This window comes from Orcinus orca, chromosome 3, assembly GCF_937001465.1.
Source record: "Orcinus orca chromosome 3, mOrcOrc1.1, whole genome shotgun sequence".
Taxonomy (NCBI): domain Eukaryota; kingdom Metazoa; phylum Chordata; class Mammalia; order Artiodactyla; family Delphinidae; genus Orcinus; species Orcinus orca.
In genome coordinates, this window is record NC_064561.1 from 184,592,651 (window position 1) to 184,608,833 (window position 16,183).

General features: G+C 55.8%; 1 protein-coding gene across 1 annotated transcript; it reads right to left on the reverse strand.

The window, feature by feature from the left end:
• Positions 1 to 1,855: 1,855 nt before the first annotated feature.
• On the reverse strand, positions 1,856 to 16,167 carry TRIP13 (thyroid hormone receptor interactor 13). The gene is made up of 13 exons (XM_004274515.3): positions 15,944 to 16,167; positions 14,969 to 15,134; positions 14,745 to 14,874; positions 13,984 to 14,039; positions 13,118 to 13,208; positions 11,783 to 11,855; positions 9,103 to 9,166; positions 8,220 to 8,306; positions 7,887 to 7,993; positions 6,076 to 6,229; positions 4,060 to 4,172; positions 2,994 to 3,063; positions 1,856 to 2,664 (listed from the first exon to the last, which is right to left on the reverse strand). Exons 1-13 carry the CDS (start codon positions 16,033 to 16,035, stop codon positions 2,569 to 2,571), a joined length of 1,299 nt encoding a protein of 432 aa, XP_004274563.1. The 5' UTR covers positions 16,036 to 16,167; the 3' UTR covers positions 1,856 to 2,568.
• Positions 16,168 to 16,183: the final 16 nt, after the last annotated feature.

The window sequence follows — 16,183 nt, forward strand, 5'->3', positions numbered from 1 at the left end:
AACTGTCTTGTCGTAAATTCTAACTGAGGTGATTGATAGAGGAGGAAGGTTTCCAATAACAAATGCGAACCCAGATTATAGACAAAGAAGCTTTCAGGAACAAAGGAAACTCACATTAGAGAAAAAGAAGGTTTCCGGTCAGAATAGATAAATCTGGAGATGATAGAGAATAAAGGTTTCCATCCGTGACAGCTCAGGTGAGAGAGAAAGAAGGTTCCAATTCCGAATGATACAAGGTGACTGAGAACAAAATATTTCCTGTCCTGAACAGTAACCAGACGGTGGAGGGAGGAAGTTTGAGTTGGAAATCAGAACTCGGGGGATGGAAAACCCACCTCCCCATCACAAAGGACACTTCAGCCCGAGGAGACAGGCTGCCACCATGTTGCCATGGTGACAGGAGCCGCAGCCCTGGGGCACCGCTGAGGGTGGGAACCACGGCCTCCACAGAAGGGCCTCCAGGCTGGGCAGGCGGAGCCGCCGTCGTCAGCTTGCTCCTGGGCCTTTCTGCGAGGTGTCACCTCCAAGCCGGGTGGAGGGGCTGCGGCCACGGCGCCCTCAGCTCAGCAGCTGGCTCCTCGGTGGCGTGACCGTGAGAATCGCCCTCGCCAACCCTGATCCCCATCGCCTCGTCCTCCAGGTCATCCTGCCCGGGAAGTTCTGCTCTGTCCACCCCGTGTCCGCGGCCTCTCCCGCAGGGCGCCCCTCCCGGCTGAGGGGTCGGGCCGGAGCCCTGCGCGCCAGGCCGGGGGCTCAGGAGAGGCCTGGCCAGCGGGCGCCGTGTCTGGCGGGCTCACCGGGCCCCCCCACAGGAACCTGCCCCCAGGGGGTGGGCCGCGCGGACCCACCCTGGCCCCAGGGCCCAGCCACTCGGCTTCTGGCCGCGGCCCAGAACGTGCCCACGACAGCCTGCGCCCGGTGAGGCGCCCGGGGTCCGCGTCCTCCGCCTGGGGGGCCCGAGAAGGCAGGATGGGCGCCGAGCATCCGTGTTCCGGCCCCCACCTGGCTGGCACGCGGGTGCCGATGTCCCGTGGGCACGGGCACACATGGCGGCGGGGGAGGAGGCCAGAGAGCCTGAACAGGAGCGCGGGGCAAGGCTGGCCATCTCTGCTGGCCACTCTCGCCCCGCCCCGGGGCCCTGGCTGAACCCGGAGCCCCCGCCGTCCGTCCCGCGGAGCAGCGCTGACCCCTGGTGCCCAGAGGCGGCGGCGTCAGACATACCCGCGTTCTGGGGGATGCCCGGTGGAGCCCACCGAGACCTGCGCTGCAGGCCCCGCCGCCGTCCCTATTGGGGCTTCCCTCCCCCGCTGCCCCCGCGCTCCCGTCTCCTCCCATCTGGACACCTGACGCTGGGCACTTCAGTAGCAACCCTGGAGCGTGGAGCACCCCCTCCCCTCTTCTGACCCCAGGGCCCACAGACACCACTTTCACCCTATTTCAGGGTCTTGAGGAGACCACAGAGCCAGGCCCCGGCCCCAGGGCCGCAGTCGCTCTAGTCCTGGATCTGACCGGAGCACGGCCAACGGCCCAGGGGCGGAAACTCAGGTCCTCCCACCCCCAGCCCAGCCCTGACCCTGGGCCTCCCCGGGCTGCACAGCCACCTGCAGATGATGCACCTTCACCTCAAGGCGTAAAACAGGCTAAAAGTCAAGTGATCGTGTGAGTAATTTTAAAATAAAACTCAAAGCATTTGACGGTGATAAGAGAATCAAAACGAGAAAATTTTGGAAAAACAATTTTAACACTTAAGTTCTGTGACAAAAGGTAACGTGTTCTTTTAAAAGTGTATACGAAACACTAATGTGAAATTTATTTTAGCATGAGGTGACAGCAACAAACACGATATTCTGTGGAATACATCAATTATTGGCCAATTTATTTTACACGTGTTAACATCAGTCTGCATTTGGGCCGTGAGTGACCGTGAAACGTCCCCGTAACGCCGGCCTGCACTGGGCACCAGGGAGGCTCGCCCCGCGTCAGCTTCTCCTCCCCGCAAGTGGAGCCTGTCTGCTCACTGAGAAGAGCACCTGCCCTAGAATTTTCTTCTCGATTTCTGTTAACATAGGAACAGGTTTTTCTTATTCATCAGTCTCCAAATGTCTGCACTGAACAGAACAAGCTCATGCAGGAGGCAAACGCTGTCTTGCCTCGAGTGACGTGCACTTTTCTTTTAATGCTATGATTACATTCTTATTTAAGGCAATGTGGTTTCTGCTTCGCTTCTATAAAGCTTACTTAATCATCTTTCTAAACAAAATTTGTCAGCATTTTGGGCCCAGTCAACCGGAGCCAGGCTAGAGCAAGGACATCTAGACGGTTCTTTACAAAGAGACACAGAGCTCAGATGATCGTCTTTTAAAAGAGAAAACGACAGGCTGTTTGTCTTCTAACACGCGTTTCAAAGTACGTAGATATAACACGCTTCTTGAACAACACCGGCCTGTGGGTTTGTGGCCGGCAAGGCTCAGCCACGGGCTCGGAGGTTCCCGGGGCGGCCGCTGCTGTGAGAGAAGCCTGTCGCCTCCTTGCTGTGTGCTCCCCGAGAACGCGGACGGGGGTGTCAGGTCACACGCACGACGAGAGCTTCTTTCTGTCCTCAAACTGCTTGTCCACGGCCAGAGACAGGGCCTGGAGGAAGCCCTCGACGGTGATGGTGGGGGCCTGGAAAGACAGACAGCATTGTGAATGTTCTCGTCCTCGGAGGGGCCACCCGGCAGCACCCGCGCCCCCCTGCCCTCCCCTCCCCCCAGGGCACAAGCACCTCCTAGGTGGCAGGGGGGGCCTGCACGTGAGCTCGACGTGCCAGCGAGGGGTGAGCAGACACACGGCCGCCTCCTCTCACTGCCCCAGGAGCCCGTCGCTTTAGAAACGTGAAATGAGGCAGACACCCCAATGGTGGCAAGTGGGACTCTCAGCGACGCCACACCCTGCTGGACAGAGCGGGCGGCGGTGGAACAGGGCCCGGAGGCGGAGCTCGGCCGGGGACTCACCTGGACATACAGAGCGTGAGCCAGAAAAGGGAGTTTTCTCAGGACACGGCCGCTGAGGCCCTCACTCTTCCTGTGAACATAAGCACACTCGGGCCGTCAACTCCACACGGACTACTGCATGTTTCAGGACTAGACCCTGCACGTCCCTCCCCCAGAGCCCCTCGAGGGGGGCCAGGACAGGGTCCTGACGCCACCCACGGCCTCACAAGGAGCACAGTGAGGTGGGCACACGGCTGGCAACAAGGGCTCCCCCGGGAACCGGGCTGGTTCACATCTTGGTGAATTTTTGCCCAAGTCTCTGAACTGCTCTCCTCTGTCCCACCTCAGCCACTTTAACTAAATCTCTCCAACGGGTAGTGACACCACCCCCCAGGCCCCGCCAGCGCCACCAGCTGGTGTCTGCAGCACAACCCACCTAAGGGCGCCCGCAGCCTTCCTGATTTCTCTCCAGTTTATGCAAATTCTAACTGTCCTTCGGGGCTCTGCTCCATTTCCCAGCTTCCCTTGATCACCAAGGCCATCTGAGAACTTGAAAGCGCTACCAGCCTGGGCCTTGAGCAGGCGTGCCCACGATTCTCGATGCTCACGTGTTACGTGTCCCTCGGTGCCCAGGGAGCTGGACCACTTTCCTTTATTTCCCAAAGCACCAAGCCTAGCGCCCTAATTGTTTACTTGTTTAACTGTTTGCTTATCAAAGCAAAAGCCTCCATTTTATTTTCTTGCCAAATTGTAAAAGTTTACCAGATATTGCTTAAGAAATCAGTAATGCGTCAAAGAGAGCCTTAACCTGAACGTCTTTCCAGATACAAGGGCAGAACTTTGTTCACGGTCCGCTGTCACGTCTAGGAGGTAGGAGAGGTAGGAGAGTGCTTCCACTCTCCTGTCCAGGAGCCCAGGGTCAGGGAGGCTGGGAGGCTACGGGCGCGTGTGCGATGCCTCGGGATCAAGCCCATGCCGTCTGACCCCAAACTACAACCACGGCTGCCACAGGCAATTACGACGACCTCCCCGCCAATCCCAAAGCAAACAGGCTTCTCTTGGTTACGAAAGCGAGGTCAGCGCTCACCGTGAAATTTCACTCAGAAGGAGGCTCAACTTGGACACGTTGTTCTCAATGAAGCCAATCATCTCCAGCTCGCGGAGGGTCAGCAGCTGCTGGCGAGGGTATACGATCTGACACTGTGGGGACACAGGCAGGGTCAGCAACAGGGACGGCACTCAGGCGGCAGGCACACTCCACGCCACATCTCAGAAACCCAAGCGGGGCCGTTGGGCCTGCACGGGCCCCAGGAAGCAGCTCTCTCACACAGCCCCTCTTCTTCTAACAAAGGCAAGAATACAGACAGCAAAACGTGTCTCAGAAACCACAGCGCTCAGCCTCTTCTGCTCCTGTGGGCAAAACATGTCCTCAGCACGTGTCAGGTGGGGAGGAACTCAGAGGTGTTGAGTCCAGCCTGATATTCAGTTTCAACCATGCGTCACATCCCACAATGGACAGAGTTGGGCCCTGGAGCCGGACTTGGCCGGCCTCTCAAGGAGGGTCTCTGTTCACTGTATTAAAACCAAGACTCTCATTTGGTGGAATGTCAGACAGCCTCTAACTGACCATGGACCCGGGTCCTAGAGTTCACCTCCCAGACCACGTGTCTGCACGTGGGACGCTCCTTCCCAAGCACCCGCGCTAAACTGTCAGGCCGCCACGCTGCCGCTGCCACGCCGTCTGATTCAGAAGCCACGAGAGGAGAAAGGAGAGGTCTGGATGCACATTTGGGAGGGCTCGTGGGGGTCGTAGGTAAAACTAAGCAACAGGGTCTGTGCTGGCTGTGTTCTGACCCTCCCACCTGACTGCGTGACACTCCCTCAGGCTCCCGCGGCCTCCGCGGACCCCCCAGGGACCTGAGCCGTCCAGCAGGCCCCCGACAGCGCAGGGCCACAGTCCCGCGCCGACAGCCTTCAGGGCCGGCCAAACCGCCGCCACATCGGAATCTTCATTTCCCATAAACCGTCTAGGAAACGACACCTGCTCCAGGCACTCGGCTCCCAGAAAACGTCCGAACGCCTGGCGAAACCTCAGGGCGGCCCCTGGACTCGCAGAACGGTGCGACGCGGCACCCTGGAAAGGCCCCCAGGGGCCTCCAGCAGGACCCGCCACCACGCAGGCCCCTAAACGGCGGCACCACGTCGAAGCTCCACGCCCCCCCGCCCCCCCCCCCCCCCCACCATGGAGCAGGAAAGCAGGAGGGCCCGGGACAGCGCACCTGGGGCAGAGACCAGCTCCCGTCCCCGTCACAGAGGCCGGGTCACCCTTGTGAGGACGCTGGGGCCCCCACTCCGTGGTGCAGGCAGTGGTCCCAACCCCCAGCCAGTTACAAGGATGCCAGCCTGGCGATCGCTGTAGAAATCCCTATTTGTTGGCTGGCTTGGTTACCGCCCACGGGCACACGCGGGCCCTTAGATTGACTCGCGAGAAACAGACAGTGAACGTGAACGCACTCGCTGCCGCTGTGCTTGCGCTGACGGTAGAACCCGGGGCTGCGAACACTGCAGCCGACGACCTCCCTGTGAACTACGACCCCCAGTCCGGTGGCCTCCCTGTGAACCAGGACCACTACCGCTCTTCCTCTTTCAGGGGAGGAAATCGAGGCCCAGAGAGCAGGTCACTTGCAAAGGCCGTGAGGTCCGGGACAGGCCCACACCCCTACTCACTCAGCCCCTGCAGATCAGCAGATCAAACCACCACGATGATCAGCAAAACACTCGATCAGTGGCTGTGGTTTCGACTATTCGCTCAGCCTGCAGATACAACTGTAGCTTTCTTTTTTTTTTGGCCTCACCACGTGGCCCGTGGGATTTTAGCTCCCTGACCAGGGATCGAACCCTCACCCCATGCAGTGGAAACACGGAGCCTTAACCACTGGACCACCAGGAAGTCCCCAACAACTGTAACTTTCAATCTCAGGAGATGACTGATGTCAGGTTGAGAGACCTCATTCTATGCTGCAACCAGATACATTAGGCTGCATCAGCGGGTTAAGAAAACGTAAGAAATCTACTGATTAGGAGAGAGAAATAACCAAGGTACCCTCATCAGTTCTTCGAGGCAGGAGAGGTAGATTCTGAAGATGGCTGCTGCGGAGGGTGGCCCAATGTACTGCCTGATGTCAGCTCTGTCCACGAAGGCCACGTCGATCCTCTCCGTGATGTTGGACGTGGTCAGGATCACCACGTTGGAGTGCCTGCGGACAGAGAGGTGAGGACCTGTCACCCCATGCTGTAGGGACTCGACCACACCTGACCCGACACGAGGAGCGTCAGGACAGACGGCCACCAAGGTCCCGGGCATTCAGCCAGCGCCCTTCAGCCGGCTACACTCCCCCTCCGCACGCCTGCCCGCGAGGCCTTCCGAAGCCCTGCGCCTTGAGCTCCTGCCTGACCCCCAACTCCTGCCAGGTCCTCCTGGCTGCAACACAGCAGACCCTCCCCGGGCCGTGTGCCCCGGTCGCTCCCCTGCCTCCCGGAAAGCTCTCCCGGGCCCCTGCTTGACATCCCCCTGCCTTTCACCCACGGCGAGCCCCTCACCTCTGCGTGCGCCCGAGCCCCCAGCACCTACACTCCTGCCTGCCTGGGCACGGCCATACACAGGTACACAGCCCTCTGCAGGGTGAGCAGGGTGAGCCCGGGGCGGGGCGGGCACACGGGCCAGGAGGCTGCACGGAGGGCGCACACACGCCGCTGGGACCCTCGTCCGGGGCTCGGGCTTTTCCCAAACGGTCAGACCCGCACAGAGGCAGCGTGAGGTGAGTGGGGTGAGAGAGAAACCAGAGCCCCAGCCTCCACTCCTCCCGGAGTGACGCGGGTGGTCCGGGGGCCCCGTCTTCTGCCTTGAGCAGTGGGTGCGCAGCAAGGCCATCAGTGCAATGGGAACCGCAGGGAGTTGGGGTTTCTGGGCCGAACGAGGGCCGGGGACCGTGTGGACGTACAGGTCTTCAATGGAGACTCACCCACCAGATCCGTGAGCAGGGTGGGAGTGCAGGCCCTCCCCCGCCCAGAGATGCCGGGGAGACACCGGCAGCAGAAACGGAGAGGTCAGGAGAGCGGAGAGAGGTAGGGGCCCCGGGGGCTGAATGCCGCGGATGGTTCCACACTGGGCGCCGGGGTGGACGCGGGGGCAGTGGCAGGGGGAGAAACCAGACCGAAGAGTGGGGCGGTGGGGTGAGGGGGCAGAGACAAGAGGGTCTACACCTCACACGAAGTTCGCCTGCAGGACAAGCAAGGGACGCCTGCCGCGGACCCCAAGAGACAATGAAGATGTTCTCCGCCGTGGAGAACACCGCGACGGCAGGGTAAAGTCCGACACAGCGCAGTGCGGCTCACGGCACCCGGCTCAGCAAACCCCCTCCTGAGCGCGGCACGTGGAGGGCAACGGGGGAAGCCCGAGGGGCTGGCGGGAGACCGCACAGGGCAGACGGGGCTTCTCGTGAGTCAGGAGCCGCCCCCAGAGCTGGGCCGGCTTTGGGCACACTGGCCACAGGCCTGAGCTGCAGGACTGGGCTGCGGACACACGAGCCCGGCCCCGTGAAGGGCGAGCAGCTGGCGCCCCACCTGCCCAGTGCCGGCCCTTCAGCGGCCACCGACACCGGGTGCTGCTGGCACTGACTCAGACACCGCATTTATGCGTCTCTGCAGGGCACACATCCTCCCCACACCCAAGGTTTGTTTTGTGCTTTTAATACTTTAATAAATTTCTAAAACGTGCATTGAGCACAGGCTGCCTCAGATGTGGAGAAGACAGAGCCCACGCTCAACGTCAGACGCGTTCTTAGCTAGAAAAGCTGGGAGTAAGTCTGAGCGGTGTCCGTGCTTCTCAGGCAAGCCCGCTGTGCACAGCGTTACCTTTTGATCTGATCGATCTGGGTCAACACGGCGTTGACCACGCGGATGGCATCCGAAGGCTCGGCACCCGCCCTGCAGGCGTTGCGGGAAGCCGTTAGGCTCTCCACCTGTAGGGACGGAGCAACGGGGCGCTGTCAGTCGAGCAGACGCAGGTGGGGGCATGCGCACGTGCACCGTGAGCCTGATGAGAGGGGTGCCCAAGGGGCAAGGACTGCAGGACACGGAGCCTGCGGAGGCTGGACCCGTGGGGGGCTGGCGGCGCCCCAGCAATTTACGAGGCCGCTCAGTCTCGAGCCTCCTCCAGTCACAGGTTTAAAGTCTGAACACACGTACCTCGTCAATCAGCACAAACACCAGAGCATCTTTGTCATCAATTAAGTCCTGAATCTTCTGGAACATCCTAGTTACCAGCTTGCCACTCTGGAAGCAAAACACTCTTTATTATCCACTTGCACTCATCAAGCTGCCTGGTGCGCATGTGTCCACTGTCCCCACCGGGCTTCGCTCTGACCCCAGGTGGCCGCACAAGCCCACTGTCTCCTGACGGCCCCTAGGAAAACTCCCTGAACCAGAGGAGCCAGTCTGCAGAGAACCCAGATGTCCTCCCTCCTGACTTCGTGGGCCAGGGATGCATGGCTCAGGTGACTCGCACCTTGGCCCACCTGTCTTTCCTCCTTTCCCTTCCCGGTTGTCCTCATGACCAGGACAGCCTGGGTCTCGCGTGCAAACCGGCCCGGTGCACCCCTTATGGGCACTCCCTGTCCCCACTCACCACCCACCAGGGGGACCTCCCGACACAGGTGCCTGCGGCAGAGCCTTTCAGAGGTGAGGGGCACCTGTGACATCACCTGGTTGGAGTCCCTCAGTTCACAGATGGTGAACGAGGCTCAGGCCCCCAGCGCACGCTCAGCTGAGGGGTGCCGCCCCGTTAGAAGGCAGACCCCTCCCTCCTAAGGTTACACTGAGCTTCCTGTCCCACCCAGTCAGAGGTCTGGATGTGACGGGCAGAGGGTCCTCTCAGGCCTCAAGCTATTTCCAAGTTACCGCTGAGCTCTGGAAGTTTTCTCTGACCACAAAGTCAGCCCCTTGTTCACTTTCCCGTTTCACCTCTTTCTCTCCTAAAGCTTTTGGAGTAGAAAGTTTGCCTAATCTACAGGACAACTTTTCAACTGCACAGCTGACAACCCAGAGAACTGGAATTAGTACTAACACTTACTTCTGAAAACCACTTAGAGAAGAGGCTGTGGCTGTTTATTTCGATTAACTGGCCATACCGGTACCTAAGACAGAAAAAAAGAGTCACAGCAATTGTTACAAACCAGTCCGGCAGCCTCCTCTGCAGCAGCACCTCCACCTCGTTAATGCAGCATCTCTCAAATGCCCAGCACGTTGAGAACGGCTACTTTGTTCAATCGTTACAGCCACTGACACAGGATTGGGCTGCCTCGCAAGCTACATACTAAAAATATGAAAAATCTAACAAGGTGCACCAACGTCAATAGTTCTAGATGGAGCAAGTTAAGTTTCTCGAACTGAACGGTACCTTCATCTGAATTAAAGCAAGATAAAATCCCTCTCATTTTAAATCTACTTATAGATTTACGCTTCCGTAAGTATTTACGCTTCCATAAGTATTTACTTATACTTACGCTTCCATATTGAAAAAGCATTACCTGCACTAACACAGCAAAGAAATCAAAACACGAGCATGACGAATGTTTTGGCCAGAGCGGAACATTTTGTCCTCCTTCCACAAAACCGTAAAGAATGTGACAATTTGTTTTCCGGCACAAAATCACTTCCTGCAAACCTAGAGCCCTGGAAAGCTCAGAAGGGAACCTGAACACACACTGGCTGAAATCCAGCGCTAACACCCCGTCCACAAGGAGGCGGCAAGAGACTGGATGCACTGGGTTCTGACTACAATCGAACAGGAAACGGGCCCGAGAAAAGCGAACTCCCAGGTCCTCTTCACAGTTTCTTTCAGGTCAAAAGTCCACGGAAGAAAAAGAATTACTTTTAAAAAGTATCATTAATTTTCCAGTTGAAAAAGACCATTTACTAATTCTGTTTAACAAAATAGGAGAAGGGGGAGACAGACAACCTAATGATCGGGTTGACTATTAAACAAAATTAATTATAAAGCATTTTGATTATTAAGTGAAGTGGGCGAAAAAGGCTTGCTAAGGCTTCTTTCTGCCACAAAATTAGTACAGATTTCCAGATCTTTGTACTGGAAAAGTCACATTTCTTGTAATAACACCTCCCCCTCTGGTGGCTTAGGAAACCGCCCTTAAGAGGTCTTCAAAACACAGATGCATTTCACTGTATAAAGCCCAAGGCCAAGTTACTAAACGTAAAAGAGAGCGTTGAAATAAAGCAATTTCCCTACTTGTAAGACATTTTTGAAAACAAAATAGATTTCAAAGTAAATCTCACAGGGCTTCCTCTTCTAGTCATACTGGATCAACAGGGGTCATATTTACCTTCTGCCTTAACCAACTGGAAAACCAGGCAGAACAAAGGAAACAACGTCTGTGACAGGCACTGGATGACAGCTCCAGAGGACTGTGAGGACGCCTCGAGAGGACGGCAACGGGGCGAGCGCGACCGCCCTGACTTCCTGCCTGGAGCACCTTCCAACAGTGACCGTGGGGGGGACCCAAGAAGAGTGGCCATCAGGCTGAGTCAAGGAGACAGAGGCCAGAGTTCAAGGAGCCTGAGGTGTCTGGAGGCTACAGAGCAGGGCTCCAGAGGAGGGGGATACACATAAAGCCCCAGAAACCATCAGGGGCCCTGGAGTCTTTCCTGGGTAGGTGGTGTGTCTGAGTAGGGAGACCTTGGCGCTCATAGGCCCCAACAGCCAAGGTGCAGAGTACTCGCTGCTCATTCAGGGACTCAGCGGAGACCCGAGAAGGGCCCCACCTGAGGGTTAAGCCTAGATCACATCGAGACCCCTCTCGAACAAAGCTTGAAAAGAGACCTCAAAAGGATCACACCAAAGACAAGTTCACAAACGCCCGCCAGAACGAAACCCAGCGGTCGCTAAAGACAGACCAGAGAGTCCAGACGCTTGAAATCATAGCGTCCGCATTCAAGCAAAAATTCCCTGACAGGCCAAGAGGCAGAAACATGTGTCCCGCAACCAGACCCAGATGATAACGACAACGGACTTGGTAGACAGAGCATCATAAACTTACCCAAGGATTTACCGAGAACACAATGGGACAAGAAATACAAGTATAAAAGGAACCAAACAGAATCTCCAAAGAAAAATACACTATCAGAAACGAAAATTCCACTGACAGATCGTATACTGCAGAAAACTATCGAAATGAAACACAGAAAATTTTTAAAGCCTGAAAAACACATAAGAGCACATCAGTGGCCTGTGGGACAGTATCAGGCAGTGTAACATGTAAACAAATGCAGAGAGCAGGGGATTAGTTGGAAAGATAACAGCCAGATATCCCCTAAATGTGATACAACTATAAACCCCAAAGCTGACAAAACTCAAGGAAGACACACCCAGCGCCAGGCTTGGACAGTCCTCCCAGGAAGCGACAGAACAGCAGACAGACGACCAGCAGGGACACCAAGCATCCTGAGCTAACAGTCGACCCAACAAGAGCAGAAACACGTTCTGAGTGCACGTGGTGGGACAGTCACCAGGAGAGACCACGTGCTGGTCATAAAGCAAGTCTCAACACGTTTAAAAAGACTGGAATCATAACTCAAGACAACGCTGAGTACAGAGGAGTTCATTAATTTACACTGAAAGACAGAGACCTACTATTCATGTAAAATGACTTAAAAATAAAAAGTTTCCATTGTTATAACTGAAAACCCAGCAAACCCACTTCTGTGGCTCTCCTCTCTCAAATTACCGAAGTTACCTGCTTGAGAGTCTGATGGTCAATTTCTGCGCTAAAGCTTTACACAGGGATGTTTTTCCAGTTCCTGGAGGACCTGTAACAAAATGCAAGCAAATGTGTTTTTAAGTTAGTGCTATAAGAAATTTCTTAAACAACAGGAGTTGCATTATCCACAGGATATAAGATAACGAACAGACTTCAATGCTACGAATGTTATTACCACAAGTACCGCTTATGAACTTACAAAGAAATCTCCTAGCGGTGTAAATGCTAGAAAACATCACCAGGTATGCCTCCTGGCCCACAGTCCGCTCCACGTTCCTTTGTCCACATCTTCACTGACATCCTCCTCGTCCCCAAACGTCCTCTATGAAATCCACTGACTATGAAAATCCACCTTTCAAAAGTCAAACACACCTTTCCTGGTAGCCGTCAGGACCCTTCTGAAGGCACTGACGTTTGCTCCTTCTGAAGCCAAGGAACCACCATCTTCCACTCCAGGTACCTGGACGTGGGCCCGAACCCCACGCTCCACAGGGAGAGCCGTAAGGCGAGGGCTTGTGCCCTGAGTGCGTGTCACTTAGCACAGCGTTTTGCAGGAACTCTGAGGGAACTGATGTGGAAGCATGAACCCATCCAATAGAAAATGCTGACATGGTCAACTCTGATTTTCTGCATTTTCCATAGTTTAAGAGTAAACATACAACCAATTCTAAATGCAAGTAATGTACTGCGCTAATTAAAATGCCTCTGGATTGCCTCCACTGACCCTGGCTTTAAGCCAATCTGCCAGAACACATGCTGTTTAAAAGACTTTGTCTTCTTAAAGTTGTATACAAGCCTACAATCTTTATTGTATAAGGAGGCTAATCACCCTTCTAATTATAGCTCCTACTTCACTATAATTGGGGTTTTCTCTCGATTCTTTTCTCTCCAGGAACATTAAGAAAGGAAACCCAGTATTCTCCTCCAAGAACTAGGCAGAGTCCTGTAAAGAGTGGCTTTTGCAGTCCATTAGCCATCAAGGGAAGCTCTAAGGACACTACGAAGAAATACGAGGCAACTGCTATCCTAAGGAGTCCACGATCAATCGGAAAATAAGGCAGTTACTTGAAAAGTTTAATAACAGTAGAAAAAGTCACAAGGCATAATCAGGTGGCTACCAAATGAAGGGTCAAGTAACCAAAGCCCAGATAGTGTGAGCCCGACTGGCTTCACAGAGGAGGATGTTCTAGGACAACTCTGGCCCCCCCAGAAAAAAGGAGCTGCAACTCCTCGCAGAAGGACAAAGCCACAAGCAAAAGCTGATTTCGCACAGTTGATCTCGTCACACAAACAGAAGCTGTGATGCTTTACCGTGAAGCAGCACCACCCTGTTCCAGGTGATGAGGGTGCTGTCGACATTCTTGTCTGAAAACAGTAAAGTTGTCATCACGTAGTCAAGGAGCTGCGTGGAGAAAGGAAAGGTACAGGTAAAGTCCCCAGCAAGGTAAAGGTTCCGCTGAACGTGCCCTAAGCGCGTAGAGCGACGGGAGTCTTCAGAGACCGCCACGGCCAGACACCTGCCATACACCTACAGGCTTTCAACCCGGACGGTAACTTAAGACATGAGAGGACAAGCGCTGGCTGTTACTGTTTTCAGGATAAACGGTGAACACAAAGATCACTTTTATTTAAAATGCCAACGACACACAAAACTACTGAAGGACACACCAAGTAAGAGTGAGCTCCTTCCTCTGGGACACAGCAGTGGACCAGCGCACGGCACATTCACTGAAAGAACAGCCAGGGCTCTGCGGTCCACTGTGGCTGCCTAGAGGAGCCTGGGGTGATGAGGGGCGGTGGGGACAGACCCCTAGTGCCCCCCCCAGTGTGCAGGACTCTTCCCCTTGAAGGGGGTTCAGACCTGCCCACCTGCTCGGTCTGCCCCCCAGCACTGCCTCCTCAGCCCACGGGAGTGACCATGTGCACGTGCTTGGTCACACCAAGCGTGTGACCCAGTGCAAGTGGTCTTCACCCTCCCAACGCTCCCCCTTCTCCCAAGGGGAACTCCCCAGAGGGCAGCTCCACTCAGGAGCAATCCCACAGGACAGAAATCCAGGACATGGGCTGCTGGTAAGCAGTGTTCACAAAGCCCATCTGAGTTAAGGAGTGCTAGAGAGTGACACAATAATGATTCTACTTCAAATAATGGGGTCTTTTGGGAAAAATGCACAACTTACGTGAGATTTGATTTCCACATCATACACCAGGCTGTCCCAAAGCCCATGGAATTCAGCTGAGAGAATAAAACAAAAACCTAATTTTAGGAAAGGAAGCCTTGCACCTACTGGTTAGGTCTGCCCTGAGCCACTGATGCCCTCCACTGCTCCACACGCGGTAAGCTAAAATTCTGGTTACAGGGAAGCTAAACTTTTAAAATTGTTCTTAAAATTAAAGATGTTGAATAAGTGGCAGTCGCACATGGCTTTGGATAGATAATTAACCTCTTTGTCGTATTATTCTGCACACCTGTCTTTGTGGACCTATGCTCGGACACAAGCACAGACCCTGAACCCACCACTCTCCCCACAAGCCGACATTCCAGCAGGGCCGAGCGGCGGGTCTATTCCAGTCGTTAGGACATCAAGCCTAACCCGGATTAGAAGCAGGATTCTGCCTGCTAGACCCCATCGGCAAAGTTCACGGAGGAGCATCAAGAAGGCAGGAGAAAGCAGTGGTCCAGCAAGACTGACCAACTGGGCAGGAAAGCAGAGCACCAGTGTAATTCTCAGTTAGCACTGTCTTTGACGGATCCATCCAAATAGGTTCATACTGGAAGCTTCTACCTTTCTCTGTCGTGATATACTTTCTATTTCATAACAAATACAACATTCTAAAATTCTATACAGCGGACAAAATCTCCTTGACAAGCCCAAGGCGTGTACCATCCTCTGACCTCCCATTCTTGGCATGCTCTGCCTACTGTTACTGCCACGGGTACCTGCAGGCAGCACCCAATGGTTTGCCGCAACTATATTTTCTGTCTCTTCCTCCAAATTTTCACTGCTGGGGCCATCTTCATTCAGCTGGAAGATGTGAAGTGCAATAGTGCACATGCTCAAATCAACGGGCTGCGACGAGAAGGAAACATCCAATAAATCTACACAACACACTCTCAAAACAGCACGTGCACGTTCACGGGGCCGCTGAGAAGTAGTAAGTTACCTGTGGACCTTTAGCCTGTAATTCCGTGTCAACAATGGACACAGACTGCACGTTTCTGGCCAGAAAAGGCTCATCAAACTCAGTCCACGTGTAATCGCCAAACACAATGTTATGCCTGGTGAGGAGCTTCCTAACACTCAGCTTTAGATCTTCTCTTTTTGCAGTGCTAGGAAAACAAACAAAACATGTAAATCAGGTCTGAGTTAAAAACCAACATTTTAACAAGTGATTTTAAAAAAAGAAAAAAAAACAGACGGAACAGGGCAAAGTGCGGTGAAGAGGGCAGGCGGGAGGGCCTGCCTGGGGAGCAGACCTGCGCAGACTCCTCGTGACCTGGGGAAGCCGCCCAAGGGCTCTGTGCCCCAGGTCCCCATCCGAAGAAGGGGCGACGGCAAGAGTCGGTGCCACCCTGGGCTCCTGGAGATCAGTCACTACGCTGGAGCTGTGCTGGATAACGCGAGGCCCAACGTGAAGCCCGCAAAGCGCAGCCGCAGTGACAGGGCTGTGATTAGCGGAGACGGGAAGCCCCACAGCTGCGGCGGCGGGCGACGAGGCCGTGAGCTGCGGTCCCCCTTCAGCCCCCTGCCCGCTGCTTCCCAGACCTCGCAGGCCCTTCGGCTGCCCCTAGAGCCCGCCCCCCGCCGCCGCCCGCCGGGGCCCGTCACCCGCCACCGGCACCCCCGGCGCCCCGGCCCCTCCCCGCCCACCTAGGCCAGACAGGGTTCGCCGGGGATCGGGACTGCAGGCGAGGGTGCGGGGTCAGGGCCGTTTCCCCAGACTCGGAGCTCCTGCGACCGGCAGTTCTAGAGCCCGGCGTTCCCTGGCTCAGCCGAGGCCGGGCCGGAGTCCGCCTCGGGATCGGAGTCGGCTCCTGTCAGGGCGGGATCTGGTCGGGGTCAGGCTCGGGGGAGGCGGGTCGAGGTCGGGTGTTGTCAGGTCTGGGTTGCGCCGCAGTCGGCTCGGGGCCCGGCTCACCTGCCGCTCCGCTGGTGGACCTCCACATGGACGGTCGGCGCCTCGGCCACGCAGGGCAGCGCCTGCTTCAGGTCGCCCACGGCCTCGTCCATGGCGCCGCCGCCGAGAGCCGAGAGGACCGGACCGGACCGCGGCCGCCGCCGCCTCTCGCCTCGCGCCGCCGCCACCGCCGCAGCCTCAGCCCTCCGCCGCGCCCGCGCTTCGAACTTGCCGCGCGCAGCGTCCCGCCCCCTGACCCGG

What these genes read in the sequence shown, in the direction of transcription:
- TRIP13 (XM_004274515.3), bottom strand. Translation starts at nt 16,035, where the DNA reads ATGGACGAGGCCGTGGGCGACCTGAAGCAGGCGCTGCCCTGCGTGGCC. An exon ending in CAGGGTGGTGCTGCTTCACG is followed by an intron (nt 11,856 to 13,117) that starts GTAAAGCATCAC and finishes ATTTTGTTACAG; the next exon opens with GTCCTCCAGGAACTGGAAAA. An exon ending in GCCTCGAAGAACTGATGAGG is followed by an intron (nt 4,173 to 6,075) that starts GTACCTTGGTTA and finishes GTGTCCCCACAG; the next exon opens with TGTCAGATCGTATACCCTCG.